Source organism: Channa argus, chromosome 11 (genome assembly GCF_033026475.1).
Source record: "Channa argus isolate prfri chromosome 11, Channa argus male v1.0, whole genome shotgun sequence".
NCBI lineage: Eukaryota > Metazoa > Chordata > Actinopteri > Anabantiformes > Channidae > Channa > Channa argus.
In genome coordinates, this window is record NC_090207.1 from 19,621,350 (window position 1) to 19,649,343 (window position 27,994).

General features: G+C 40.3%; 1 protein-coding gene across 6 annotated transcripts; it reads left to right on the forward strand.

Moving 5' to 3' along the window:
• On the forward strand, window positions 1–25,640 carry gapvd1 (GTPase activating protein and VPS9 domains 1). Of its 6 annotated transcripts, none has more exons than XM_067520526.1 (29): window positions 1–167; window positions 5,206–5,424; window positions 5,976–6,243; window positions 6,347–6,919; window positions 7,002–7,085; window positions 7,168–7,302; window positions 8,231–8,423; window positions 9,017–9,097; window positions 10,750–10,907; window positions 11,232–11,361; window positions 11,640–11,765; window positions 11,896–12,069; window positions 14,303–14,440; window positions 15,629–15,763; window positions 16,423–16,542; window positions 16,869–16,946; window positions 17,676–18,022; window positions 18,457–18,544; window positions 19,342–19,374; window positions 20,011–20,082; window positions 20,184–20,312; window positions 20,403–20,529; window positions 20,621–20,733; window positions 21,447–21,606; window positions 21,778–21,965; window positions 22,281–22,494; window positions 23,238–23,310; window positions 23,404–23,601; window positions 23,902–25,640. In XM_067520526.1, exons 2-29 carry the CDS (start codon window positions 5,240–5,242, stop codon window positions 24,040–24,042), a joined length of 4,461 nt encoding a protein of 1,486 aa, XP_067376627.1. In that variant the 5' UTR covers window positions 1–167; window positions 5,206–5,239; the 3' UTR covers window positions 24,043–25,640. The 6 variants fall into 6 exon arrangements, with proteins under 6 accessions (XP_067376627.1, XP_067376628.1, XP_067376631.1 ...); XM_067520527.1 differs by having other exon boundaries at window positions 10,753–10,907; XM_067520530.1 differs by lacking the exon at window positions 9,017–9,097.
• The last annotated feature ends 2,354 nt before the right edge of the window (window positions 25,641–27,994 follow it).

The window sequence follows — 27,994 nt, forward strand, 5'->3', positions numbered from 1 at the left end:
TGCGCAGGTCTCCTCGTGATGACAGCAAATGACAGCAACTGTCCGCTTCTGCAGAAGCCAATGTGAGACGGCTAACCGCCAACAAACAATTCCCTTGACTCGAGAGATCTTATGATCAGCGGTGTTTAGAGAAACCCTCAACAACCATTACACGCTAGTTACGCTTGGTAAGTTGCTGAATGTTTGTTAGCATGAATTGTTGATCACAATTGGTCACTCAGGAGCTTGCAGCTCAGGCTAAGCTAATGTAGCTAACTAGCTTGTCATTAGCTTACCCTGCTTGACTAGCAAACGTTAGCCGCGTATGACTTGGTTAACGTTCGCAGGCTACAGCTAGGTTAGCCAGCTCACCGGTTTGCTATCTGTTCTCGTACTCCCAATTGGTGCAAACACAAACACTTATCGACTGTCACAAGTGTAACATCTTTAGTCTCAATTTCCTTCATAGCCGACCAGATGTTAATGATGAGTATAAAGATAACATTAACTTTCATTTGGTAGAACTCAGTTCGTCTCGAGGTAATACAAGCCACACCAACCAAGCGCTAATAGACGTTACCTTACCTGACCTCTCCCATCTTGGTTTGTTGTTTGCTTCGCCAAATCTCGGCTGACGAGTTACACTATCAAATCAGCGACACCTTAAACTCGAAACTTAACGTTAGGAGCACATTGAGATGTTTCAGCTTGTTATGGCAAATGTGCCTCCGCCCACCAGCTCAGCTTGTGAAAGAGACGTTGTTGGCTAAATAACACAGCATTTAGACGGGATAAGGTGCTGCAAGGCCTGGGGACTGGTAGCATACTGTCATGAATGTTTAAACACCGGATGGTAGCATAGATGAAGCAATTCCTCACTTTGTGCAGTAATAAATGTAGACAAATAGTCATTATCTTTGTTAAGTGAACTACTAAATAAATACTAGACTAAATACTAGGTTACCACTTGTAAAATGCGAGGTTTGGGGATTTATATCTATCTATCTATGTAAATCTATCTATCTATCTATTTTTTTATTTGTTTTGTTTCATGTCATTATAAATTACTTTGTGCTTTTTGTTGTTTGTGAGATAAAATGACAATTAATTATTCAATAAACTTGAAAAATTAAGTTAAAAAAATGTAAAATATTTTATTTGTGATTTTTATTAGTGACTTTAAAAACAGCTGACATATTTCCCCAGAGTTTAGCCAGTGCTACTGTATCCCAACAAATCAAGGCTTCACATTGAAGTTTTAGAAGTGAGTTTTGGTAAGTCCCTTCTAAAGAAATTTTCCAAAACTCACTTCTGTATCTATGATGGAAGGGAGTTTTAATCAGCCCGGCTTTAAGCTCAGTCAGTTGGACTTTTCTTCCTCTGTGGTGGTGACTGTATTGTCTGAAAAATGGGGTCAGTCTACTTTATGGTTAGAGAGTGGAATGGCTTTATAATTCATGTGTGACCAATATATCCCATGCTTTTTGCTTTGACTTTAGGACAATTCCTAGACCTTAAGGCTACTCAGAAATGGGTCCACAGTTTTTTTTGGTAGGATTTATAACGTCAAAGTTTTCGCTGATAACTGATTAAGCAGTGGTTATTTCTGTTGGTAGTATTGATGAAAACCTAAGCATTCTGCATATGTCAATCAGCAATTCCATGAAATGCATTTACTGGTAAAAGGGGGTCAAAGATCAGCATCACTTAGCACAGTGCATCACAGCTTGATGCATAAGGGGCTGTGGAGCCATAGACCCATCAGAGTGCCCTTGCTAACCCCTGTGCACTACAGCATTAAAATCAGCATGAGCTTTTAATATTGTGTACTTGGCATAGCATCACCTGTCTGTAGAGGATGTAGTTTAAGTATCTGTTCCTTTATTGACACATGGCAGATCCGGTGTATTCATTATCTATCTATCTATCTATCTATTCTATCTATCTTTTCTAACTATCTATTCTATCTATTCTATCTACCTATTCTACCATCCATTATTTATTTATTTATTTGGAAATTGAATATCTTGGTTGACAAAACATGGTTCCACTTACACTTTTTTTTTTACATATTTTAAGGCTGTATTTATACCAACTCCAAAGATGAGACAGTATACACCAACTGAAACTAAAGTCTATGGAGCACATTGGTGTTCCTCTTCATTAGGCCACACTCAAATGTCTAATTGTAGGATGTTTCCCTTGAGGCAGCAGACAAGTTGACATTGCTGCTAAACTGAGTTAAATTCTACTATACTTGATTTTAAATTTCAACACATTTAACTTGTCAAATTTAAAATAAGTTTCATGTCACTTATGCATGTTTTATGTTTGTCTGTTTTTTTGCCAAGGCTATAACTGTTTGTGTCAGTGACAGTGTACATTGTCAGACATTTGTTTGGGCTGGTGGTTTTGTACCCTGAAGTTTGCTTTTTTTGATCCCCCAGGTGGGCAAGATAAATATGGATGGTAAAAATTACCTCTCCCAACTGACAACCATTCAACTTGCTTTATCTTGTGGCAGTTTCTGATAACTTGTTTTCCACATTCATTAAGGCCGTTACACTGAAAAGTTAAGAAGTTCAGTGTCCAGTCCTAGAGGTTGGAATGGTCACTGATTAAACTTGTCCACATAGGCACATAGTATTTGGTTGCTGAGAAGTGTGTTAGAAATTACCTGAAAGGGAACTGTGAAGAGGATGTTTGTTCATAACCACGAATACCTTTTGCAGAAAGTGAAATCCTTTGAATGTCTATAAAAAGCACTTTGTTCCAGTGGTTGCTGTGTGTGTGATAGAGATCATGCAGTGGGGAGAGTGGGCTGTGTTCCAAATGCCTTGTGCAACTCTGGTGCTATGATGTTTACCTACATATTTTTATGAAGTATTGTTGTTTTATGCTTTGCATTTCAAAAATATTTTTAGACTTTTTCATTAAAAAAACTCAGCACTTGGTCTTGCCATGAAATTTAAATTATCTGATTTACCTTTGCCCAGCCGCTTGTGTCTTATGCTACCATGTTGTTTTAATGATGATGCTTACACAGATGTTATGGTTAAATAGTTAGTTTTCCTGTCAGTCACATTAACAGCATCCAGCCACAATGACAGTTTTCTCTCATTCTCACGTAACCAAGAAGGCTGCAGCTCATGCCTCCCCTCACACTGTCTCTTGTTTGGTTTCTCTTCTGCTTTAGAGTTCCTCAGTGCTCTCCATGACTGACTCACCAGGTAGCTGTGTGCAGTGGATTGTATTGGAGCTGATGGGCACTGAAGGCTGTGACAAATGGCAGTTAACCTCTCAGCTAGCCATTTAATAGCAATGTTGCCTTTTCACTTTCGTCCGAGTATATGAGGAGCATGCTCAATCCAGAACATGCGTGCATACGCATTGTGGGAGTGCTTGTCTGTTACCTGCCAGTTCATTCAGGTGAAACATGGAAATTAAAGTAACCAAGAAAATAAAAGTGCATTTCTTATTTACAGTTTTTATGACAGTTATTTAAAGTCCTTATTAAGTGGTACAATACTTGATTTGAATAATTTCTGTCCTGCGATGTACGATGATATTAGCATGTAGACATTACAATCGGACGGAGGAGATTCAAGAAATTTGGGAGAACCCAAGAAATGAAAGATTCACATTGCCACAACTTTTATAGTCTTTGCTGTTAATGTAGTACAGAAACAACATGAAACAATAATGAATTAAATGATCAACAGACAGTTAATCTCCAACTGTTTTTGAGGCAAAAAAACCACTTCAAAAACTGTTTTTGAGGTGTGTGATTATTTGTTGGTTTTCTTGGCCTTCTATGTTAGTAAAATGAATAATTCTGCTATTTTGACTTTTGTCTAACCATATATTAACTTGGAGATGGGTGTTAAATTAATTTCTGACAATATAGACTAAATATATTTTCTCCCAGAATGCTCCCTACTGAATGCTCCTTTATATTTTGTTTGGTTAAATTGCCTCTTTGAACATGACCTGTTTTTGTTTTTACAAAAATAATGACAATCAATAACAGCAATTGGAGATCTGTAAACAGTTTTTATTCTTTGTTTGCCAAGGGAATTCAATGTAGAGCCTATCATTATGTAAATCTGTGTAAATCTGCATAACCAATTTGATTTGTCAGGCATATCAACTCTAACATTGTGGTTGTCTATTAGCCTGCAAGCAGTGCCACTGCCTTGTAGTCATTCCTGCTTTGGGGCAGTTTTCTTCAGTCTAGTCTCATTCTCCTCCCAGAGCCCCAACTCCACAGTTTAATCTGTGTTTGCTATGTTTGCAACCAACCACAAAGAGGCTTTTGTGCAAAGGATTCACCAACAAATCATTCAAATTTCATGCACTCAGCTTGGATTGTATGTCTTGTCTCTGTTTATCTGGAAAAAGAAGAGTGATTTGCATTTTGTGCTGTGTAGCATTTTACTGAAGCTTGTGAAAAAGCATGCTTTTGCTGTTGTCGTTGGGCCAGTGTGTGTGAAGCACACTGAATGCAAATGATCACTACCCATGCAAGACATGAGAGTCATGTGAGCTAGCATTCAGCCAAACAATATAGAAGAGGGAACTATTTCATTTTTTTCCCTCTGAATATGTATTTACTTTTATTGTCTACGAGCATTAGAAAACAACAAAGATGTGAAAAACTGACAGGACAAATGCAGTTTTTCCTTTCTGATTTCTGGTGCCCATTAAAAACCAACTTGATTAGGTACTCCAGCATATTTATAATTTAGTTCCAGTAAAGCAAGCACTGATAATCATGAGTTTTAGATCTTAGAACAAGTCAGACCCAAAAACACTGGCTTTCCCTAAATGCAACCAGTAGCATCATGCCTAATAAATTCTTACTCGTTTCTTGCTCCGTGTTTTGATAGGAATTTATAGTCTCAAAACAGAACCTCATAACTCTAAGGACATTGTTTTGGGTTATTTTCTGAGCTATGAAAAAGACCTGTGTAGGACCACAGTGGGAATTACAATATTATACAAATGCTTCTTTGTGTTACTAGTAAGTAAATTGAGTTCCATATATAAAATTGGTGGAGTTCCCTTTTAACACCACTGACATGAGTAACTTTAGCCCATTTCCTGCTAATAACTTTCGTGTTGACGTTTAATATTTGAGGTCATTTGAGCTTTTGCTTAATTTCACTTCCACATATTTACTTAATTTGCCTGTTTCCATTACATCTTTTCCTTCTCCTTCTCCAGTCAGTTACCTGTCTGCCTGTGTCAGCTGGTGAAAATGGTGAAGCCAGACATCCACACTCTGGCCCACCACCTGAAGCAGGAACGGCTGTATGTGACATCGGAGAAGCAGCTGATCCAGAGGCTCAACAGTGATGTGCTGAAGACAGCAGAGAGGCTTTACCGAGCCGCATGGATTGCAAAACAGCAGAGGATCAACCTTGATCGTCTCATTCTCACCAGGTCAGACCTACTGTCATCACTTAGTCTGGTCTTAAAAGAAATTCTTCAGCCTTTTGTGCAATGTGTTTATTTGCTTTCTTTCTAAGAGCGACATGAAATGATACAAATTAGTTTAATGTCTGCTTAATAGATATGGTGCTGGAGCCATGATGTCATTAATCTAGCTTAGCATAAAACTGGAAGCAGAAGGAAATTGCTGGCCCAGACTTCAATGGGGGCTTTAAAATACACTTAGCTGTACCCCTGAAATGCACACATTTATGTGAAATTTAATCCTTAACATAGCAGAAATATAAGTATGTAATAAATGATCAGTTGCCCTAAAAAGGGAGGCTTAGAGTTTCAACAGTAACAATCACTGAGCAGGAAATCTAATGCCCCGTCACTTTATTCTGTTGTGGATACATCAGAACTAGATTGAATGAAGTACTGATGGTCATGTAAAAAATACAAGATATCTTTTAAAGCTAATGCCTTTGTATATACTAAGGTATTGTCAAATGAAAGCGTTTGAATAAGCGTGTTAACAATGAAACAATTGTCGTCTACAGTGCCGAGGCCTCTCCCTCTGAATGCTGCCAACATGCAAAAATGCTTGAAGATACGCAGTTTGTTGATGGCTACAAGACACTGGGGTTCCAGGAGACAATATATAGCGAATTTCTTGCCCGGGTGAGGGAGAACCCCAGGCTTGTGGCTTCCTGCCTAGTGGCAGGAGAGAGGCTCAACCAAGAGCACACCCAAGGAGTCATCTATACAGTCTTCACCTCACTTTATGGCAACTGTATTATGCAGGAGGATGAGAGCTACCTGCTACAGGTCTGAGGGCTCATTTCATTGTACTGTTTAAAATTTAGAAATACATCTCTTGTTATTTTTTTCTGAGTAGGCCTTAACTGCTTTCTTTCTCGTCAACGTCCAGGTTTTGAGGTACCTGGTTGAATTTGAGCTAAAGGAGAGTGACAACCCTCGGCGTCTACTGCGACGGGGCACCTGTGCCTTCAGCATCCTTTTCAAGCTCTTCTCAGAGGGCCTGTACTCAGCCAAGCTCTTCCTCACAGCCACCCTGCACGAACCCATAATGCAACTGCTTGTGGAAGATGAAGACCACCTGGAGACAGATCCGTCTAAGGTGACTGAGCGCCTCACTCCAGCACAGCGGGAACGTTTTGGAGAGAAGGGCTCTGAGGAATACAAACAGAGAGTGCAGGCAGCTGTAGAGGCCAATGAAGCCAAGCTCGTAGCCCTGGTCAACAAGTTTATTGGTTACTTAAAACAGAACACCTACTGCTTTCCCCACAGCCTGCGCTGGATTGTGTCCCAGATGTACAAGACATTGTCATGTGTGGAGAGTCTTGAGGTGGGTGAGGTGCGCACCATGTGTACAGACCTGCTGTTGACCTGCTTCATTTGCCCTGCTATAGTCAACCCAGAGCAGTATGGTATTATCTCAGATGCACCTATTAATGAAGTGGCTCGGTTCAATCTCATGCAGGTAAGTGGTACTGCGAGTTTTGTTATCCTCAGAGTTTCACATGGGAGTCATTTTTACATTTTACTCCATTTTTGTTACACAGGTTGGGCGACTTTTGCAGCAGTTAGCCATGGCTGACGATGATACAGATCCAAGACGGAAGAGCAGTTTGTCTAAATTTGATAAGGTTTGTGAACAAGTTTTGTGTCTTTCTTTCTTTCTTTCTTTCAATGAATCATGATATTGTTCTATCTGGGTCTGATTTGCAGAGTTGTGTTGCTGCCTTTCTTGATGTGGTGATTGGAGGGAGAGCAGTCGAGACCCCACCCATGTCCTCGATGAACCTTCTAGAAGGCCTCAGCAGGACTGTGGTCTATATTACGCATAATCAGCTGTTAGCACTGGTGAGCTCTTTTGCTATTGATATCCAAAAGTAACAGTGTTTGAAATTAGTAACATGAAAACAAAACTGCGAAGCTACATGGTAATAAGAGCAGGAATGCTGCAACCATTTGCATAGATAAAGAAACTATAAACATACTAGCGTTTGGTTACTGTTTTCAGTAGCGCTTACTTACCACAGATGGTTTATAGCTACATTATGTTGAGGATTTTTCTGATTTAAAAGTTACAAATTGATCTGTTACAAATCTGGTCTTTCCTTGTGCACTCATTGGCAGAACAGCCAAACACAGTTTTCTCTTTCATCAAAGGCACCGTTGGGACAGCCAGTTTTAACAACTGGCTGAATAGAGGTCGACAGGGCTCTAGTGTTGAGCCAGTGCAAAAAGTAGTGCGACTGCCAGAAAGTGGTGGCCGGACTGTTGGCTTGGTGTGTCCAGGCCCTTAAAAGGAGCTACACAAATCGCTCCTACTTGATTGCTTGATTGTAACCAACACTATGTAGGAAACCTGCAAAAAAAAAAACACCAGATAGGCCCAGATTATATTGCTAACGAATAGGCTGGTATCAGCAGAAATTTTACCGCCATAAGAGTTTATGCATCAACCTACATTTAGACCTTGAATATTACCTTAGTAATATATAATGTACTGTATGTGTATAAATGCATTGAGACTTTTAGGTGATTTGTATGCGTTTCATTAATTTTGGTAGGAAAACTGTTCGTGACTCTTCTTTTTGTTCATTCTTTCTGCTCATTTCTAATCACCTTTTTGCCATAAACTTGTGTTCTACATTTTGTACCAGGAACCAGGTACCAGTTTCAATTTATGTACAACAAGAGCTTGGCAAGTGCAGCCTTGTCTCGCTCCTTCTGTCACATCAACAGTCGCTTTCAGTGATTGATTGATCTTCCACTTCCTGCATAGGTGGACTTTGTGCGGAGTGTGATGGCAGGGGACCACCTGCGGGAAGAGGAGCACATGGCTTTGGAGAACCTGCTGGCCAACGTACCTCAGTCTCGAACCGTAAAGAGCAACAGTCTGGAGCTCACCCCTTCCAACACCCCCCAGCTCTCTCCAGCTACCACCCCTGCTAACAAGAAGAACAGGCTCCCCATAGGTACCTACATCCACAGCCTTTAAGCCTCTGCTTTCCTCTGGATTTGATGTGCTCAGTATGATGCAACCTCTTGAAATTTCCTGATGAGAGCATCTGAAGGATGGTTTGCTATAGCAATATCACAATTTTAAACGCAGAATAGAAGACAGAAGTGTTACATTTTGTCTAATGAGAAGAAAAATAAACAAGTAGAGCTGAGTGGTGATGGCTAGTGAAACGCCTGTTTTATAGGAAGCTAATGAGCTTCTTCTCAGCTTGTTATGAAGATAATTAGCATGGCCTGGATTTGGGCTCAATTACAGAAATGACAACCAATTAAATTACCAAATATAAATGAACTCATTTTAATTGGAATAGATGGAAAAGATGCATACACTACCTTCATTAGCCTTTTTCAGGACAAATGATGCTGTAGCAACACCCCCTTAATTAGAAATGAATCACTTGTGCATGCTTCTCTGAAATATGACATTTATTGTGATGTACTGTACACAGTCTTGACTTGACACTTGAATGACTTTGAATTCTGAGATATACTTTATATTCTCTCTCCAACTCCTCCTTTCCCTCCTGTGCTTCCACTGAATGACCAGGACAACATTTAGCTGCTATAACATCCTGGGACCCCACAACCACCACTCTGTCTGCTCACATTCCATTAGTAACCCCTTTTGGTGGGTAGTCTGTTAGTTTTGTTACAGCTGAAGAGATCCTAACCCATGTGTCTGTCTTTTTACCCAGTTCATGGATAATTCCGGTTTGATTCAACCTGGCATATTATTCCCCATGAACACGGCAATTGTGGCACAGTTGGCGGTGCTAATTGTGCGTTCACCACCTCGGTTTTAGAGGTTTGGGGAAAAACGTGAACAAAATGGCATATTTTGCACCAACCAGTTCAAGCAGCGTGATTTTTATGTGAATCATTTTAGGTGTTTGTGTCGGAGTTTGACCAGAAGTCAACAAAGAAAGAATCCAACTGCAACTGGCACTACAATAATTTAAACGCATATACATCAGTGGCAATTTGCTGGCTGACCGGAATTATCCTTCTCATCCTGCTCATCTACTCCATGCGCTGAGCTGCATAGTAATCTTGCCTCGTCACTGTTGTCCATTGTGCTTTCACCATGTATGTTTTGCCTTGCACAGTGCTTAAGCTCAATATTAAAACTGGATAAACTAGATTGTTAGACTTGATATGTTTATTCACACATTTAAGTTTTTCCCTTTTTGTTTCCTCATTCAGCGGAATATGGCTATTCATTACCAGGTAGAGTAGGGGAAAATTAAATTTTCTTTCTGGTATGTGCCTGAGTTGGGGTCAGAATTAGGAAGACATTTATGTAATGACTGTTCTGACAGTGCTATTATGATGGTGTCTCAAAACACATTTGGCATCCACTCCAATACCTCAAGGCTTTTGATTGATGATATTAGCCTTTATGTTTATAAATTGATTGGTGGAGATGGTGGGCACACAGTTTGAGATGTCCTAAAACATGAGAGAGAGAGGTGATGTGATTTCATTAAATTAATCACAATAACCAGGATCTTTTAACTATTCTGTCTTGTTAATTGATTCATATTGGTTTTATAGTTTGTAAAGCTGTTTGTTGTTTTGAGAAGAAAACACAACCAGGCTTAGTATGATGTAGCCACCAGTTTTGAACATATTTACATAAGTTTTTTTAATGTTTGAAGAAAGTCCGTTCCAGGATTCAATACCATCAAGGAGCTTGTACAGTAGCAGTACTTAATTTATCAATAGAGCTAAAGTTTCATTACCACAAAAAACCTAAGATTGAAATATGTCAGCCATATTTTTAGAGGGGCAAGAGTGTTGTGCTGCTTAAGTGCTTTATTTCTGTTAGGTCTTTTAATCCCAGGAACAGTACCATGTTTCAGCAAAGTCATACTAAAGAACTTCAGGAATGGACTTCATGTTTAACATTTCTAAAATCTAATTTTAAAACGGTCAGCTGTAGCTTGTCTTGTTTTCTAGCAAGCTGTCCGTATGCTTGTGTGTATTTTTTCAGCTTGTTTTTTTGGCAAGTGGTACACAATAAGAATACTATTTCCAGAGTTTATAGTTTTTTATTCGAATGACAAACACATTTGTGTGACATACCAGATAGTTTTAATCTTTGAACTAGAGCTGTTCATTTTCATTGTTTGGATGTTTTATAAAACATGAATTCCTGAATTTGTTCCCTAAATCCAACATGTTTTGGTTGAAAACATTGCAACCCATTGTTTTATTTTTGAGTTGTTATTTAAGAAATAAAACCAGTTCTCTATTTGTTCTCTCCAATCCACCTACCAGCAGCTGCTCGTAGTCGCAGTCGTACCAATATAGCCCAGGAGGGGGAGGCAGAGGCCAGCTCCCAAGAGTCCCTACAGGAGCTGATGCCAGAGGAGGTGCTAGTGATTTCACTAGGAACTGGTCCTCAGACTGTCCCTGGAATGATGTCAGAGAATGAGGTAATGTGACCTGAATTAATGCACTCATTTGCAGCAAAGATGATGATGTGATAGAATTTTATGTCATATTTTTTCCTGTCACTGAAGAGGAAGTAAGATTTCATAAAGTCTTTGCCAAATGTTTTGTAGTGCTTTGTGTGTGCTCACAGTGTTTTGCAATTGGAAGTATCCCTGTATCTCATGTAAAATTCTTAATCTTCATTAACTTGTGGCCTGCTGTATGTGAATGAGGTAATGCCTCTTGCAAGAATAACTGACAATACAATTTTTAACGAAACACAAAAGACTATTTTAGTCTAAGCGCTCTCTCTCATTGCTATCTAGGTTTTGAACTTGCAGATGGCTGATGGGGCCCAAGGGGATGGTCACACTGATGATACTAAGCTGCATGGTAAACCCGACAAAACTCTGCGCTTCTCCCTTTGCAGTGACAACTTGGAAGGCATCTCAGAGGGTCAGACTGCATTCTGATTACACATATTTGTACAGCTATATTTTTACTTTTATATTTTCTGAGTGGTATTGGTTGTGGAAAGGCTTCATAGCAAATATCCATCAGCCTTTATCTATTGCTTTGTCACACAGTTATATAAATAGATACAAATAATAAAGATCATGATGCAGTTCATTTTTACACTTGAGTACTATTTAAAGGTCAAACTGTTGTAATGGGTCTATGACCTACGAACCTGTTACCTTCTTTTTGTTTAAAATTGGATTTTGTTTGTGTAGGTCCATCCAATCGTTCCAACTCTGTGTCATCTCTGGACCTGGAGGGAGAGTCTGTGTCAGAACTGGGAGCTGGACCATCGGGCAGCAATGGGGTGGAGGCTCTACAGCTTCTGGAACATGAGCAGGGTGTGTGTGTGTGTGTGTGTTTGTGTGTGTTTCTAAATGTTGTGAATTATTATTATTTTTTTATCTTTCAACAAATTTCAATAAAAGATGTTTACTAGCATGTCCAGTCTAACATGCGCTCTCCCTTCAGCCACCACTCAGGACAACCTAGATGACAAACTTCGAAAGTTTGAGATCAGAGACATGATGGGTCTAACAGATGATCGGGACATCTCTGAGACGGTCAGCGAAACCTGGAGCACCGATGTACTTGGCAGTGACTTTGACCCCAACATGGATGAAGATCGACTCCAGGAAATAGCAGGTTGGGAGATGGATTTGTTACCTGTGTTTGTAGCCATCTAGTCCCTGTCTTGCATATTTAAAGCGATGAATTTGCTGCAGATGAAGCCTTCTTTGACTGGAAATCTCTTCACTTTGTGTTATGTAGGTGAAATAGCATCAAAGGCAGGTCTTCAGTCCAATTCAGGCGCATGGAAAGAAGTTCCCCCTGTTATATGGTTGCATGGCTCCCGCACATTTGAAATTAAATGACCTTTGTTAAATACTGTGACGAAATTTCCTGTTTCACTACTAAAACTTAGCTTTAAATCATGGTCACTGTAGGAATTAGTTTTTCAGTCTAAGAAAAAAATAGAAACACTTGGTATTGGTGTTTTAATTATATAGTTGGAGAATAAAGTTGACAAATGGTTAGAAAATTAGCCAATAGTACGTCTGATTTTATTTACATTTTACAAAATATGCAGTTGCCTTAATAATCGAGTACACAACTGAAGTAGATCCATTAAAATAGATTGTTGCAAAACAGTTTATTTTCTCCGTCGTTGGAAGCCTATCTTGAGGTGAGCTTGGGTTATCACACTGGCAGTAACTACTTTAACCACAGTCTCTGTATGCATAATTATAATATGCTGATATTTAAGATTAATATCTTTAGTAGATTGTGGTGGGAAGGTCCAGCACTTGTGACCGTAACATAGGTTCATGTAATGTGAAACCAGCTGTTGAGAGAATATTTGATTCTGGATCTTATTCAGCCCCGTCTCCTCTGCCTCAGTCTTTTTCTTCCTAGCTTTCACCCTGCCCATCTCTCTCCCCTTCGTTCTCTCTCACTCTCTGACATTCACTCAGTCCCTGCAGTCTTATTGACCTTGGTTCCTTCTCATTTGCATCCACCATTTTTCATTCTTCGGAATATGGCGTTGGGGGACTTTTCCATCATTAAGTGAATTTACAGCGATTTCCTTATGTGTTTTCTCCAAGGGATTGGGTTATGAGATGCACATTAAATATCCATTAATACCTCATTATCCCACTGATAAGATTACCATGATAATGAGGCAGAAATTCTAATTGTTTCACTTCTTGTTGTGCCACTCATTTAATCATCCACCTGAAAGACAAGTACTCGGTGCCCCTACCTTGAAGACTGTAAACATGGACAGCGGGATAGAGCTCTCCCACCGCCAATGAGAGCCCTGCCGTCGCCAACATCAGTACACACTGTTGCCCGCGTGCTGGCATGCAAATGTGCTCATGGTGTGCTTGTGCCTTGAAGTGGAAGTACAACATACTAGGGGTTGTGGAAACCACAAGTTGACTTTTTGGTCTTGAGCCTTGGCCACTGACTCCCACTCACACCTGCTCGTTCTCTCTCCTCCCCTCCTCATCTTTTCCCATCATACTTCCACCTTGTTAAGCCACGGCTTCCCACATGGAGATGTAGGGAGACTGTGAGGAGGACTTTGTGGGAGGATAGGCAGTAATTTGGTCATGAGTAATGTTAGACTTAATCAACAACTCAAAGTCATGGCCCTGGAGGCTAGGGCAGGGTGAGATATTACCATTAACATCTGACCTTTGGCACGGTGGTGTATGTGCCTGTGGGTCCCATCAAGAGATGCACGTGATCTCTAACTCTCTTTATCTCTGGATGCAAGCCTCTGTATCCCCATTCACAACAAACACTATATCTGCTTGTCTCAGACTTTTGCAAGGTGTTTTTTAAAAGTCAGACCTTTAGGCATAAAAGTGATGGAACAGTATATTTTCTAATTAATAAGATGTAATGTGACATCAGTATGTTTGGTACCATGAAGAGCTGTAGAATTATACCATTTATTGGTTGTTGGAAGGAAAATTAAATATGGATTAGGCATTTCATTCATTCAGCAAGCAAATGCAAATAGTTTTGTTTCAGCTGCTCGTGTGTTGGTATTTAGATTTTTTTTAAAATTGAAAATGTATTGGAATATATTAATTTGACATACAAACATAGCAATTTTAAAAGTAATTATTTCATTGACTAAATCATTGAATCTGAAAAAATTGTGGGCAATGGCATTAAACAGCATTAGGATTTATAGAATATTAAAATTAAATGTGAATGTAATATGGAGAACTAAAGTTGAACGTGTTACTCCAAAAATCTCTTGACCGAAAATATATTTTTGTGTAGTGCTAGTTTCACTGTTTACAGTAGTTTCACTGTTCACAGTAGTTTCACTGCTGTTTACCCTCCCCCCCGTTCTTAGGGGCAGCTGCAGAGAACATGCTCGGCAGTCTGCTGTGTCTTCCTGGCTCAGGTTCAGTGCTGTTGGACCCCTATGGCTCCACCATCTCAGAGACCACGAGTGAAGCCTGGAGCGTGGAGGTCCTACCCAGTGACTCAGGTTGGGGAACCAGGTTTTTTCTGCTGCTGTGTAAACCTTTTGACCGTGCTTTCCTTGTTTTGAATCTGACACTTTATCTCAATGACAGCCTTAAATGTAGTTCTGCATGCGTGTGTGTTCACGTGCATATTTATGTTTGTTGAACATAGTGTTGGGACACCAGGTGTGATTTCTTTGCATTCTATACCAAAAATGTGTGCATGCATCTGTCATCATATTTATATGCACTTGCTTGTCTTTCAAGACAGATCTGTCTGTGCCAGTAAAAGGCAGCTCAGGGTTTCCTTAGAGGGACCACCAGGTGTGTTTGCACCTGTGGTAGAGCATTGGGGAGAAAAGCACAAGGGCAGCAGCTGTCCTCAGTCACTTTACATGGTGTCACTTTTTGTATTTGGCTAGACATTGCATTGCTCTGACTGAGGCACATGTACATTTTGTCTTGCTAGGCCCTGCCATCGTGTGTCACTGTGCAGACAAAAAGTCCATTTTATAAAATACAGGATACGGTTTCCTTCTCTGTTCTTGCAAACTGAGCATTTGCTCCGAACATTTTATTAATAAGATTGTGTGCTTAACTCCTCCTTTTAAAAACCAGTGTTTTGTGAAAATCAATAGAGTGCTTTATTAACTGTGTTAAGTGTTTCTTTGAAAAGCCTGAGCCTTATGTTAATTGAAGTAGTACACCATTTCAATATGTGCACTGCAAAAATGACATGCATGAGTGTCTTGATTGCTTTTTGTTACGTTTGCTGCCCCTGTTCTGCTTGGTAATATCGTGATCGGAGGCTTGCTTCGAGTAGAACGCTTGTTTCATGGCTAGGCAGCAGAAAACTACACTCTGAAGAGCACTTCAGCAACACATTATTACTAACGAGCATGCAAATGAGTACTGCTGTTACTATGGAGCCTCTGGGTTCGACCCAACAGCTCCATTGGGTAGCCAAAGAATTGGCCATACTAGGTTTATGGTTTGGTTTGGCAGTTATAAGATATAATAATGTATGCTTTGTTTGATTTTGTGCATATGTGCACACTTGGTTTCCTACTTATCATAACTGAGGGGGGATGGAGGAAGAGAATGACCATCATCTGCATGCAAGAAGCTACGAGTACAGTGGAATGTGACTTTTTTTCAAATGGTACTTTATCCACATTCACAAGGTAATTGTCTTTTTGGTTCATCTGCAGAAGCCCCAGACCTAAAGCAGGAGGAGCGTCTGCAGGAGCTAGAGAGCTGTTCGGGGGTTGGCAGCACCTCAGATGACACAGAGGTCAGGGAGGTCAGCTCGAGACCCAGCACCCCAGGCCTCAGTGTTGTCTCAGGTAATAATCTGCCTACTCTACCCACACTTTAGCCACAGCTACTTTGTCTGCTTATATTTTCTCTCCCTCTTTATTTCTTTTTTCAACTTTATAGTCCTTTTTGTCTTTTACAATTTTTTTTTAAAATCAGGCTAAATAAATGGACTGTGACTGTCAGTTTGTAACTCTCCTTGTTTCTGTGAGGAGCGGTCATGTTGCTAGGAGGGTTGTCTAACCAGCATACTGGGGTCACTGAGAATTTCTCTATACGACACAGAGGTTAATGCTGGTTGTCTTTTTTTTTAGTGGGCTCAGGTGGACATGCTATGTTGACATGCATGAAGTAGCACCCCAAATTAGGAAGCCAGCGGTGACGTTCCTGGCTCAGCTCACATGATAACGTCCCATGGGATCAGGCCGATGGATAGCCTACGCATGATGATCAGTCTTTTCAGTGTCTTTCCCTTGACCCATGGGAGCTTACGCTACCAATTTAGAGTTCCCAATGGGTTCCCATATGAGAGAGACAATACAGCATAGTCTAAAGAGAAAAATCTCTCTTTTGTGTGAGAAACATTGAACATTCAGGTTCACTTTCCTGACAGTGGCTAAGCTGAAAATCTCTCTAGAGGTGATAATTTTTTTTGCTGTTTTGTTTTGGTTTGTTTTTCTTGCCCCAGGTATCAGTGCGACCTCAGAAGACATCCCCAACAAGATCGAAGACCTGCGGTCAGAGTGCAGCTCAGACTTTGGTGGGAAGGACTCTGTGACCAGTCCAGATGGGGAGGAGTCAGGTCACGGTAGGAGAGTGTCACATCTCGCTAGGCTAATAAAGCAATCAGTCCAGTGTCTATCTGCTCAAAGCAGAGTCAGCCAGCACTATCAATCCCTGTCGCTTCTGCAGCTGCCACCAAGCTAAATGACCATTTTACTTTCTTCAGTTGTAATTGTTACAAAAAGTTACTCTAGAGGGTCAACTATTCTTAATACGCCTTGCTGGCAAAACAAGATTGGAGGTCGGGCTATTATGTTTGTAACTTGGAAAACCAATTTAAACTAACAGCAATGTGTGTTTCTATATTAGAAAACATTGATATTAGTTATCTATCCTCTTTCATTTGTACAGGAGCACACCATCTGACATCTCCACCCTCTCAGGCTGAGTCCTTATTGGCCATGTTTGATCCTCTCTCCTCCTGTGAAGGTAATTTGCAATCCCAGAATGCTCTACAACCAATCAGAGCTAGACATGAGCATCATTAAATCCCTACCTTTTGGCTTGAGCTGTATGAGAATGAACCAAAAGTGTGCCTGTGACCCTTATCCCAATTACTCCACATATTATCAGTGCAATGTGATGTCACTTTGTTTGGTTCATGTAGACATTATTCCTAGCAGTCTTTGTTCCGGCTTCTGTGCATGTTGTTTGCAGTGCAGGTGGAAACGTTTGAGAGAGGAATGGTAGTGGTTGAGTGTCTGTGGCAAGGTGAAGGGATGACAGGTTGAGAGACCTCACCCCAGGCTCTTTGGCACTGTCCCCTTGTCCCACTGTGCTCATGGCACCAGGCTGCCATTGGAAGCTTTTCAGAAGAGAGTCTACCCTTGGAACAGGTGGCCTACCTACACCCAGGGCTCGTCTCCCACTAACATCTCTCTTTAGCGCTCTTCCCCCACATCTGAGGTGTTTTTTCTACTGGTTTTATTATGTTTAGCAAGTACTTTTTAGAAACAGGTGAGATGTTGTAGTACTTTCATTAATATCTTAACACTTTTGAAACTTTTAAACATGAAAAACAAATTGTTAAGTCTGTGCAGTGGGCTGGTAAATGGTTCTTGGAATATTGGTGTGTGTAATGAAAACTACTCGTACAGAGTTTTAAAATTATGTCCAAATTCATTCATTAAAATATATTAAATTTTTTTATCACCTCAGGTTCTTCCACTGGAACAATAGTGAGGCCCAAAGTGCACTATGCCAGGCCCCCTCATCCTCCCCCTGACCCTCCCATCCCTGAAGCCAGTGCCCTGGGGCCAGAGACTCGCCATTCTCTGTTCACTCCCCACTGCTTGGCCCAGGCAGAGCTGGAGCTCAGCAAGCAGCGCCACTCCTTCCCCGACAGGCTAGTCCGCAGCCGCAGCTCGGACATTGTGTGCCCTGGCCGCCGCCCTACAAGTGACCCTGGCCTTAACCGGCGAGTAGCAGTTGAGGAGCGTGACACCGCTGGGTCATTCCCCTTAGGACCATCCTCGTCCCCAAGCAAGGACTCTCTGAAAGGAGAGGTAACAAACTGCAGTAGTGCTCTGAGTTACTGCTGTCTTTTGTTGCCTGTTATAGCAGCATTGTTTAGTAAAGTCCTACCAATCTGCCCGATGTTTTGTTGTTGCTTTTTGTTGCTCTGTTCTTTTCTCTCTCCCCTTTCCACTCACCCCAACCGGTCGAGGCAGATGGCCGTCCACCCTGAGCCTGGTTCTGCTGGAGGTTTCTTCCGTTAAAGGGAGTTTTTCCTCTCCACTGTTGCCTATGGCTTGCTCCAGGGGGAATTGTTGGCTTCTCTTTATATATCTTTATAATCTTGACTTTATTCTGTAAAGTGCCCTGAGATGACTTTGTTGTGAATTGGCGCTATATAAATAAAGTTGAATTGAATTGAATTGAATTGAATTGAATTGAATTGAATTGAATTAAATTAAAGTGTTTTCATTTTCATTCAAAGGTTGAAGACAGAAAAGACAGTGATGACGAGAAGTCTGATCGCAACAGACCATGGTGGAAGAAACGTTTTGTGTCTGCTATCCCGAAAGGTAAGAAAACTGGCCACTTGGTCATTTTAGGCATGTCCTCTTTCCAAAAGTGAAAAATAAACTTTGGTGAATTTAAAGGTGCTCTATTTTATTGCGGCAATCCTTTATTTTCTGTTGTGAGTAGGAAAAAAAGGTTTAATCACAACTGACAGGAAATATCACACTATAAAGAGCTGAGCGAAAACCAATTTATAATCTGAGGAAAGGGAATGATCCATGTTGTCCACTCCCATCGCTGATGTTCCAGTTGGAAAATGATGTTTTTGTTGTTTGAAGTTACTCCTGAGATGCGTCCAGTCCTTTTTCTCTCACGTCTCACTGGCTTCAGATTTATATAGACTTTTCAAAGCTAATCAGTCATCAGAGGAGCTTTAGCTGCATAGATTGTATGGCTGTAGCCCTCCCAGCAGTGCTGTCAGCCAGCAAGCTAATGGTCATTAGATAGACCTCTCTGTCATCAGCACTGATAGATGACACATCTCTTGTTGCAGTTCTACTCTACTACCATCTCTAATACATCTGTCTGGAAAATAATGAGCTGTGCCCACATGGAATGACTGCTTATTACTCTTTAAGATAATGATGTTTCTTAAGTAAACATTGAATTGATATTCACAAAATGGAGGACAGTGTGCATACAGAAAAGTAGAGAGCTGTGTAGCCACCAATCTTCTGCCAAACCTCTGTAGAGCCCATTGTGTTAGTCCTGTTGCTCTGCATGGTGATGCACAGTTAGTTGTCCCGCAGAGCGGCAGCCGTGTGTGAAAGGCCAACCCTGTCTGTTGTGTTCCTCACAGTGCTGTATTGGACGGCTGAGAGTGATGTCCCAGGTAATGCTTCTGTGCTTTTGTTATTGAACTAGCTTTACTGCTAGAGCCAGTGGCTGCGTGCTCGTGCTGCTTCATAGATGTTGCCTTAGAGCTGTAGAGCTGTGATGTGACATGGTGTAACCTGAGCTCACACCCACACTTCTCATCCATGCATCCATTTTATCACCCCTTATCATTTATTTTTTGAGAGCATTTTAATGTATGGAAAATACAGAATATCAATTATAGATAAAACAACAAATGTTTCCTCTGTGTGTTTGTCTTCAAATTGTTCATTGTCTCTTTTGTTTGTCCTGTTTGCACCTTAGTGTTAATAGGATAAACTAGAATAGTTTGACACCTAAATACCTTTGACTTTTTATAATGAGTTAAACTGGACCCTTGTGATATTCTGGTTTAATCCAACATGTCACCATTTCTGCTTTACAATAAGTTCCACACTATATTTTTTTTTTTTTAGCTGTATGATGCCATACATCCCACATTGAGATTTTTAGTCTGAATAAAACCCATGAAAAAATGCCAATTATTATACCAAAGAGGCTGCCAACAAGTGAATCATGGCCTGTCCTTCTTTGATTGTGAAAATGTTGTAACTTTATCCACATCAGTAAATCCCACAACTGTCCTCCACAGCTCCAATGGCAGCCTTTCGGAAAAGAGATAAACAGGAAAAAGATGATATCGCCCAGGAGCGTGTCCCCCAAGGTCAGTCCTGGTTTGTTTTAATTACACTTCTGATTATTGAGAATAATCCACCATGGAGGGTTTGATTCAAATGCAAATCATTCGTTCATGGGTTTTGTCAGATGACCCATTGCCCAGGCAGAGCAATCAAGCCCAGGCAGCTGAAGACATCTTGGACAAGTATAGGAATATCAAGAGGCCTTGCCAAAGTGATGGAGCAACAGCTGGAGCATCCTATGATAGTACAGGAGGTCAGAAAAATTGAATTGTATGCATTACATAACACTTACAGAAGTTTGGGGTTAAGGATTTTCATTTTATGTTTTTGATTATTTTCACAGATCTTTGTGTTGAGGAGAGTGTGCATGACTCTCCAAGAGAAGACACGCTGCAGAACATTTCCACAGATGACCTCCCAGACTCAGCCAGTCAGTCTGCACAGCAGCCTGACTTCAAGTTTTCCTTCAGGTCAGACATTCACAATGCTCCTGAAAACCACAAAATTCAATTTACAATCACTCAACAATTTCTTGTTTTTTTTTTTTTTTTCTCCTTTCAGTGACGCAAAGAAGAAGTTGAGGTTGGCACTGTGTTCTGCAGACTCCGTAGCCCTGCCCATCATGACTCCTGCAACGACACGAAATGGGCTGCCTGACCACTTGGAATCTGAAGGTAGAAGTGCTTGGGCACTTAAGATAAATCTTAGGTCTTGAATTTGTAGTAGGCTGTTCTTTCACTTTATCCATGCTGGAACTGATCTTGTCTATCAAGTTGGGTGCAAAGGTTTGTAGAAACGGCAAAAAGAGTAAAATATTATTTTTCCAAAAGTATAATTTTTATTCACATGTTGTTAGTACAAATGTTGTTTCATTCTAAATTAATTATAGTTAATCTTTAATTAGTTATCAAAGGGGTTGCAAACTTTTTACTGTAATTTTCATTATTTTAGTATAATTTATTTATATACTTATAGCTTTAATGAGCTATAAGTGTCCTTGATCAAGACACCAAATTTGGACCACCTTCTTACCTTCCAAGGTTTGGGGCAAGGATGGGGAGAATGTTAAAAAATTGGGGTGTCAGTAAAATATCACATTATTCAACCATCATACATGACAAAAAACTTTATGTACCCACATATGACAATACCTAGCAAAAATCTTACTCTGATGCTGCACAAAATAAAGACAAAGCTCCTAAGCTTTTCTCAGAACCAAGTAACATCGTATGAAATGGTTAACAGTGAAGCCAAAAGACTCCATCTTTGTCCCCATCAGTCACATTGTCATGTGGAGGCGGCAGGTTGATCAGATTACAGCAGCCGTTCTGTTGTGAGCTGCGAGCAGTGTTGCATAATGCCATCTCCCTACTGTCCTCTCTCCCAGACAATGAGATAGTCTGCTTCCTCAAGGTCCAGCTCGCAGAGGCCATCAACCTTCAGGATAAAATCCAGATGGCCCAAATCCAGGAGACCACGCGCTGCATCAGCCGCTTCGATGCACGCACTTGCAGGAAGCTGCTGGCTGCCATCGCAGAGGATTACAGGTAACTGGTGGCCTGGAGAGATGAGGAGAGCTCACTTAAGAGTACCCCATGGGTCTTTCATTGTGTTACATTTTCTTTATTCAGTGCATAATGTTGTTTTAGGCAACTGCAGAGATGTAGTCAGCAATATACTGGCAATAATAAGGTACGTTTTGTCTGTGTTTGCTTTAGAAAGCGGGCACCCTACATAGCTTATCTAACCCGGTGTCGTCAGGGCCTGCAGACCTCTCAGGCTCATCTGGAGAGACTCCTCCAGAGGGTGCTAAGAGACAAGGAGGTGGCTAACCGCTACTTCACCACTGTCTGTGTTCGGCTCCTACTTGAACACATGGAGTCAAAGATGCTTGACTTTATAAAGGGTATATTAACATTTAAATTTTTCTTGTAGCTGAGCCCTTCTAGCTGAGCAGATTCAAATTTTCTTCCATTACCCTCCATTATACCCTGCATTATTTCCTATCCACCATCCTAATGTTTGCTCTATTCAAAAGTTATAATACTTCTGCTGTTATGATTCCCCAAACAACAGAAGTAAATAGGCTATGACGATCATAGATTTAATAATAAAAACGTATTTCTGTTCCTTTCCAACAACCTGTAAATCTCTAAGAAGTTACAGCATAGACAGCATTCTGGGCTGGTGTTAATGCTGTTGTTTTTCTACTGCCCCTCAGCATTTCAGGGGTGCACCGCAGCGGATGACAAGACTGCAGCAGTGGAGGATTTTCTGCGTTACTTGTACGGTGCCATGGCCCGTGATGCCATTTGGCAGTATGCAAGTGAGGACCAGCTGCAGGACGCCCAGATGGCTATCGAGCGCAGCGTTATGAACCGCATATTCAAACTGGCCTTCTACCCCAACCAAGATGGAGATATTCTCAGAGATCAGTGAGTAGCTGGAATGTCTACGGTGCCCCACAAAGTGCTTTAATAGGCAGTATTAGATGTTTTCTAGTGTTGTGTTATAAAGATTTCAGTGAAATTTTGGAGACAGCAAGAGAACTCTTTGAGAATTTTAACATCGAAAGTAATGTTAGTTGTATCAGTATATTGTCTTTGGTTCTGCTGCTAGTGGTAAAGGGTGTTTTAAAGTTAAAGTGTTTTTATTTAGTTGTGTTGTTTGAGGATCCCCAGAATAATGGACATGTTTTTAACATGTTAACATGATTCACTTTTGACACGTGTGTTTTATTTAATTAAATTTTTTAAGATGTTAAATCCTTCTGTCTGGGTGTATAGTTGCCTGTGTGGAGGTTATGTGAAATCATGTATACATTTAAAATATTCTGTGATGCTATAACATGTGACCATACAGTTTAACTCCATCTTAAGGTATAGTAAGGTGTTCTCAAAGATCCATAATATCACATGTATATAGTATCCAAATGTGTCGCTGTAAACCCCAAAAGCTCATTTTGGCTGATAATGTTAACTAACAACCAGGTAGCTTAATTTTCACTGTATTCTAGTGGAAGAGTTGCAGTGAGTTGATAGGAACCCGTGGAAAAGATTCATTCAGATACACTATCTCTAATTTGGCTTGATCTGTTATCAGAGCAGCTAAACTGTTGGATTAGTCAGAATATGGACTCTCTCTGTTGTCATATACTTAGTTGTGTTGTCTCTTCCAGGCTTTTCCATGAACATATCCAGCGGCTTTCAAAAGTTGTGACAGCCAATCATAAAGCTCTTCAAATCCCAGAGGTTTTTTCTTAGTGACATTTTTTTCATCACTTCCAAACATTTATGGAAAAGGAATGAAATTTGATTTAAAAAAATAATAAATTCTGGTTGCAGGTTTACCTGAAAGAGGCTCCCTGGCCCTCTGCCCAGTCTGAGATCAAGACCATCAATGCATACAAGACACCACGAGACAAAGTCCAGTGTATACTGCGCATGTGTTCCACCATCATGAACCTCCTCAGTCTGGCTAATGAAGACTCCGTCCCTGGAGCAGATGACTTTGTCCCTGTACTTGTCTTTGTCCTCATAAGGGTGAGTCCGTTGTCACCTCGTACCTCCACATTTAGTTGCAATTAGACTTGTCACTAAGCTGTATTTTCTTAAATTCTTCACTTTCTAAGAAATTGTACCTTAAATATGGATCACTTATAGACTTAATGTCAATGAATACTGATAATTACCATCATTTGCATTTCTAGCTCACTATAAAGACTGCTATCTGCTAACCTGTATAGATGTATTTTACATATTTATGATTTTAATCAGTAAGGCGTTCCATAAGGTTCTTTCAGCAGCTAATGTGGGCTCATCCCCACGTCTCCTCCCTTCCAGGCAAACCCGCCCTGCCTGCTGTCCACCGTTCAGTACATCAATAATTTCTACGCCAGCCGGCTGAGTGGGGAGGAGTGCTATTGGTGGATGCAGTTCACCGCGGCAGTGGAATTCATTAAGACCATCGACGAACGCAAGTGAAGCAGAACAGCCACCTGTATGGGCAGACTGCGGGGGAAGGAGCCGGGAGACTGGGAGACTTCCCAACCAACTGCTCCCTCTGCACAGCTTATAAAACCTGGCCCTCAGCCTGCTCTTTATTTGTATAGCTTGTACATAGCCAGAGACACTGAAAGATTAGAAAATATATATTACTGTACGTATGTGGACAAATCCAGGTTTCAGCCGCTGTGAAATACGGCCATGGGTAAAAATTGGCAAGATCATCTTTGAATCTCATTTGAATTTTTCCTTTTATCTTTACGTCTATTCAGTCATATTTCACCGGTAGAAGTCTGTAAAAGGAATTTTCTATCCACGCAATCACCAATAAGACATTAAATCAATGGAAAAGATAATCCTATATAAAGGGACCAGACTTCCTTAATGTGATCACTGATCTTTTTCTTCCCTCCGTGATAGAGGGAAGGCCAATTAAATTACAATATAATGTTCATTAAATGCATTGTAACAAGGGGATTTACAGTGCGTGATAGTTACTGATGGGATTTACTAACTCATAAACACTGAGATCAATTCACAATAATCATACTACTTACAAAGTTAGTGTATCAAACGTTAGGGCAGCTTATTTTGTGAACTGTAAACTTCATTTTACTCCCAAAAATGTGTCGTAACAATTTGGACGCAAGGGCCCACATATTTATATGAAATAAAATGTATTTCTGTAATTCTATTTAATGTTTTGTCGGTATAATTATCAAAAAATGAAGATGCATATCATGCCCATTTATGATGTCTGAGGCAAGTGATATTAAACTAGCTTGAAAAGCTTCAGTAAGGATGGAACCTTGGTGAATAGTAGCCCTTAGGTCAGGATGTTGGGCAATTATTATACAGGGTCATCTCGTGCAAAATGGGATTGAAAATCGTGCCTTTGATGTGGGAAGCTCTGTATAGGTAGTTATTTTTTGTATTTATTTTTTTTTTTAAATCGGCCTAGTTATTATCCCTACTCCTCATACACACCCGCAGGCCAACCATGTAGAAACCTTTGTCCAGTGCTCACTGCAGGACTGCAGGCATCAACATGTCACTGATTATCATGGCTCTGTCCCTTTAATGAACTTGAGTTTGAACAAATATACACTTTTAGTATCTAGATCCTACCTCAAGAGTTGAAACCAGGGAGCCTGATGGTCTGTATTCAGTTAACTGTTCTGCACTGGTTGACAACTGAGTACTGGATCACATTTGCACTGGTGAAAATTTGTAAACGGTGATGGGAAGGGCGTAAATGTTTGATATTGACCTGCTGTGATTCTTGTACTCGTCACATTTCCCTTAATTTAACACAACTTTGTCAGTGAACAAACACATTTTTAATTACTAATCTACTACTTAAGATGCCACATGTCTGTGCATGGACAGACTAGTGAACGATTGGATATAAGCACTCTACCTCCTCCTAAGTTCAAAAAAGGGACTCGTGTTTATGTGCACTTAACATTTGTTTCTTCCCCAGTTTGGCGTGCTGTGATATCCTAGTGTCATTGTTATCTTTCCAATTATAGTACAAGCATGACCCAGATATGACTAAAACTCTTTTTGTCTTGAAATTCTCTGCTTCTTTTTTGTGCACAGATGTGCCACATGTATCATAGTTTTCAATAATCCATTTCTTTTAAAAGTAACTGAGCTGACAGCACAATACACAGTAGGCTAGAAGAGCAAATAATCAACACTATTGACTTGTTACTGACTTGCAGTATATGCTAAAGTGGCTGGTGTGGTTCATGAGTGTTTTTGTCTAGTGAGCGTGTGTGAGTGCGTGATTGGTTGACACTCTACCTCCTCTTGCATGAGTCATTGAATGGTCTGTACATTCTCACTTATGATAAACCATAGAATGGGATTAACATCTGCCACAGGCCAGTAATTGAACTTGCAAGAGGATGCAAAGCTTCTTGTTGTGCCTGTGATTCTTGCATATCAGAACTTGGTGATTTATTTTGCACAAAACAGATTTCTTTTTATGGAAGACATGACAGGGAGCAGCGCAATTTGAAGTCTCAATACTTTTGGCCTATATCAAGTAATTTAATACATTGCAATTAATGTTTGTAATCAAATATTATTCCGAGCATCAGACTGTTATGTTCTCAAGCTGATGAACATCCAGGTTTCTAAGAAAAATCACAAATGCATTTTTATATCTGTAGCACATGTGCCAGATTTGTATGTGCAGTTCACTTCCTTGCAGAGTCTGTGTAATCAATTTGATGAGAAAACCATGCACTGGAAAATCAAGTTGCAGGTTGCATCTATACTAATTAGCTTTATGTGATGTCACTTTAATTGAAAATACATACTGCACAAATCTGATGAAATTATTTGGACCTGGCTTATGTTTCAGTGTTTCCTCAGATAGCCGGACACAGGAGCTATGGATGACCCCAGTGCAATACTGATCAAACAGCAAATTATTTACACAAAAGTGGATGATTGTGAGAACATCTGTTTTCTTATTAAGCTCTGATTGTATGCAAACCACTGGGCAGTGGTGTCACCTAAACACACTGAAGAGTCTGTTCTTCAAAGCTACTGCTCTGCTCCCTGTGCAATTGAGTTGAAAGTCTGAGCAGAGAGAAAAACAAAAATAAACTTCTTACATCTAATTTTACTTTAATTGTAAGCTTGAACAATTATGACATGCGGGAAACCGGTTTGTCGTTACTGTGATTAATGAATTATGTAATTCTTTAAAAATAATAAAAGAAGCAGAAGGTTTTTTTTTCCTTTTAATTCCTGTATTACTCCACCATACACTCACGGTCATGATTCATCATGTTGTGACTTCTTGGACAGTTGTAGGTATCTCTGGCCCACAGTTCACACAATAGAAGAGATGGTGGGGAAATTTATGCATGAAATATAATTGTTAGTGGGGGTAGTGGAGCAGCATCATCCAATCTAGCAGCCACAAATAGCAACCTCTCAGCAAACATTTCATTACTGCTGACAAGTGTACAGTGGATTGTAATTGGAGATATCCTCTCATCTAAAAGCTTTCCTTACTTCACCGGTTGCCTTCTCTAATACTCATCTTTTTTTCATCATAAACTTCGTCGTGGGGTGCTTTGTGTCCCCTGATGATATCTTGCAATTGTTAATTTAAATTCAAATTTTGGTTTGTGAAGTTAATTAGTTGCCTAAGCCAATGGCTAGATAGACCTGATTTGGAGATGTGATCGTTTTGACTATGTGGCACTTAGCTGATTTTAGATACAAGGAGTTTTTTTATTTTTATAAAACTGACATTGGCTTAAACTTGCTTCAGCCCTGAACTAGCAAAATAAGGCTCCCCTGCATCCCAGGCATTAGGTGTAATATTGCATATACGGTTTATACTATATGTCAGTGCAGTGGAGTTTGATTTACAGATGATGACAGATGCATCAAGTGAAGAAGAACGAGGTTGTTTGACTCATCCAAGGTTTATATTGATGTCATTTGGGTGCTTGAAGACCTAAACAGGCCTGAGGTCTCACCCAGATGGTTGTGCAAGAACAGATGATCAGTCCAACGGGGATCGTGCATGGCTTCACGCACTCGTCTGGTACTTTCTGACTGAAGGGAAACGGCGCAGGAGATCCTCCACCCTACTATCAAACTGAGCCTGTGAAATCACAGAATCTAAACAGTTTACTGGAAGATTTACTTTACAACCTAGTTAAGTCTACGAATCCAAGAGTAGAGATATTGAGAATAAAGTACAGCAAAATATCTGAACGTATAGTTAATTTCACCTCGAGCAAAGCAGTCGCCAGCTATTTTTTAATAAATACTAGCCATTGGAGCCATTAGCTACAAAAAACAAACAAACAAACAAAACACACACACACACACACACACACACACACACACACACACACACACACACACACACACACACACACACACACACACACAC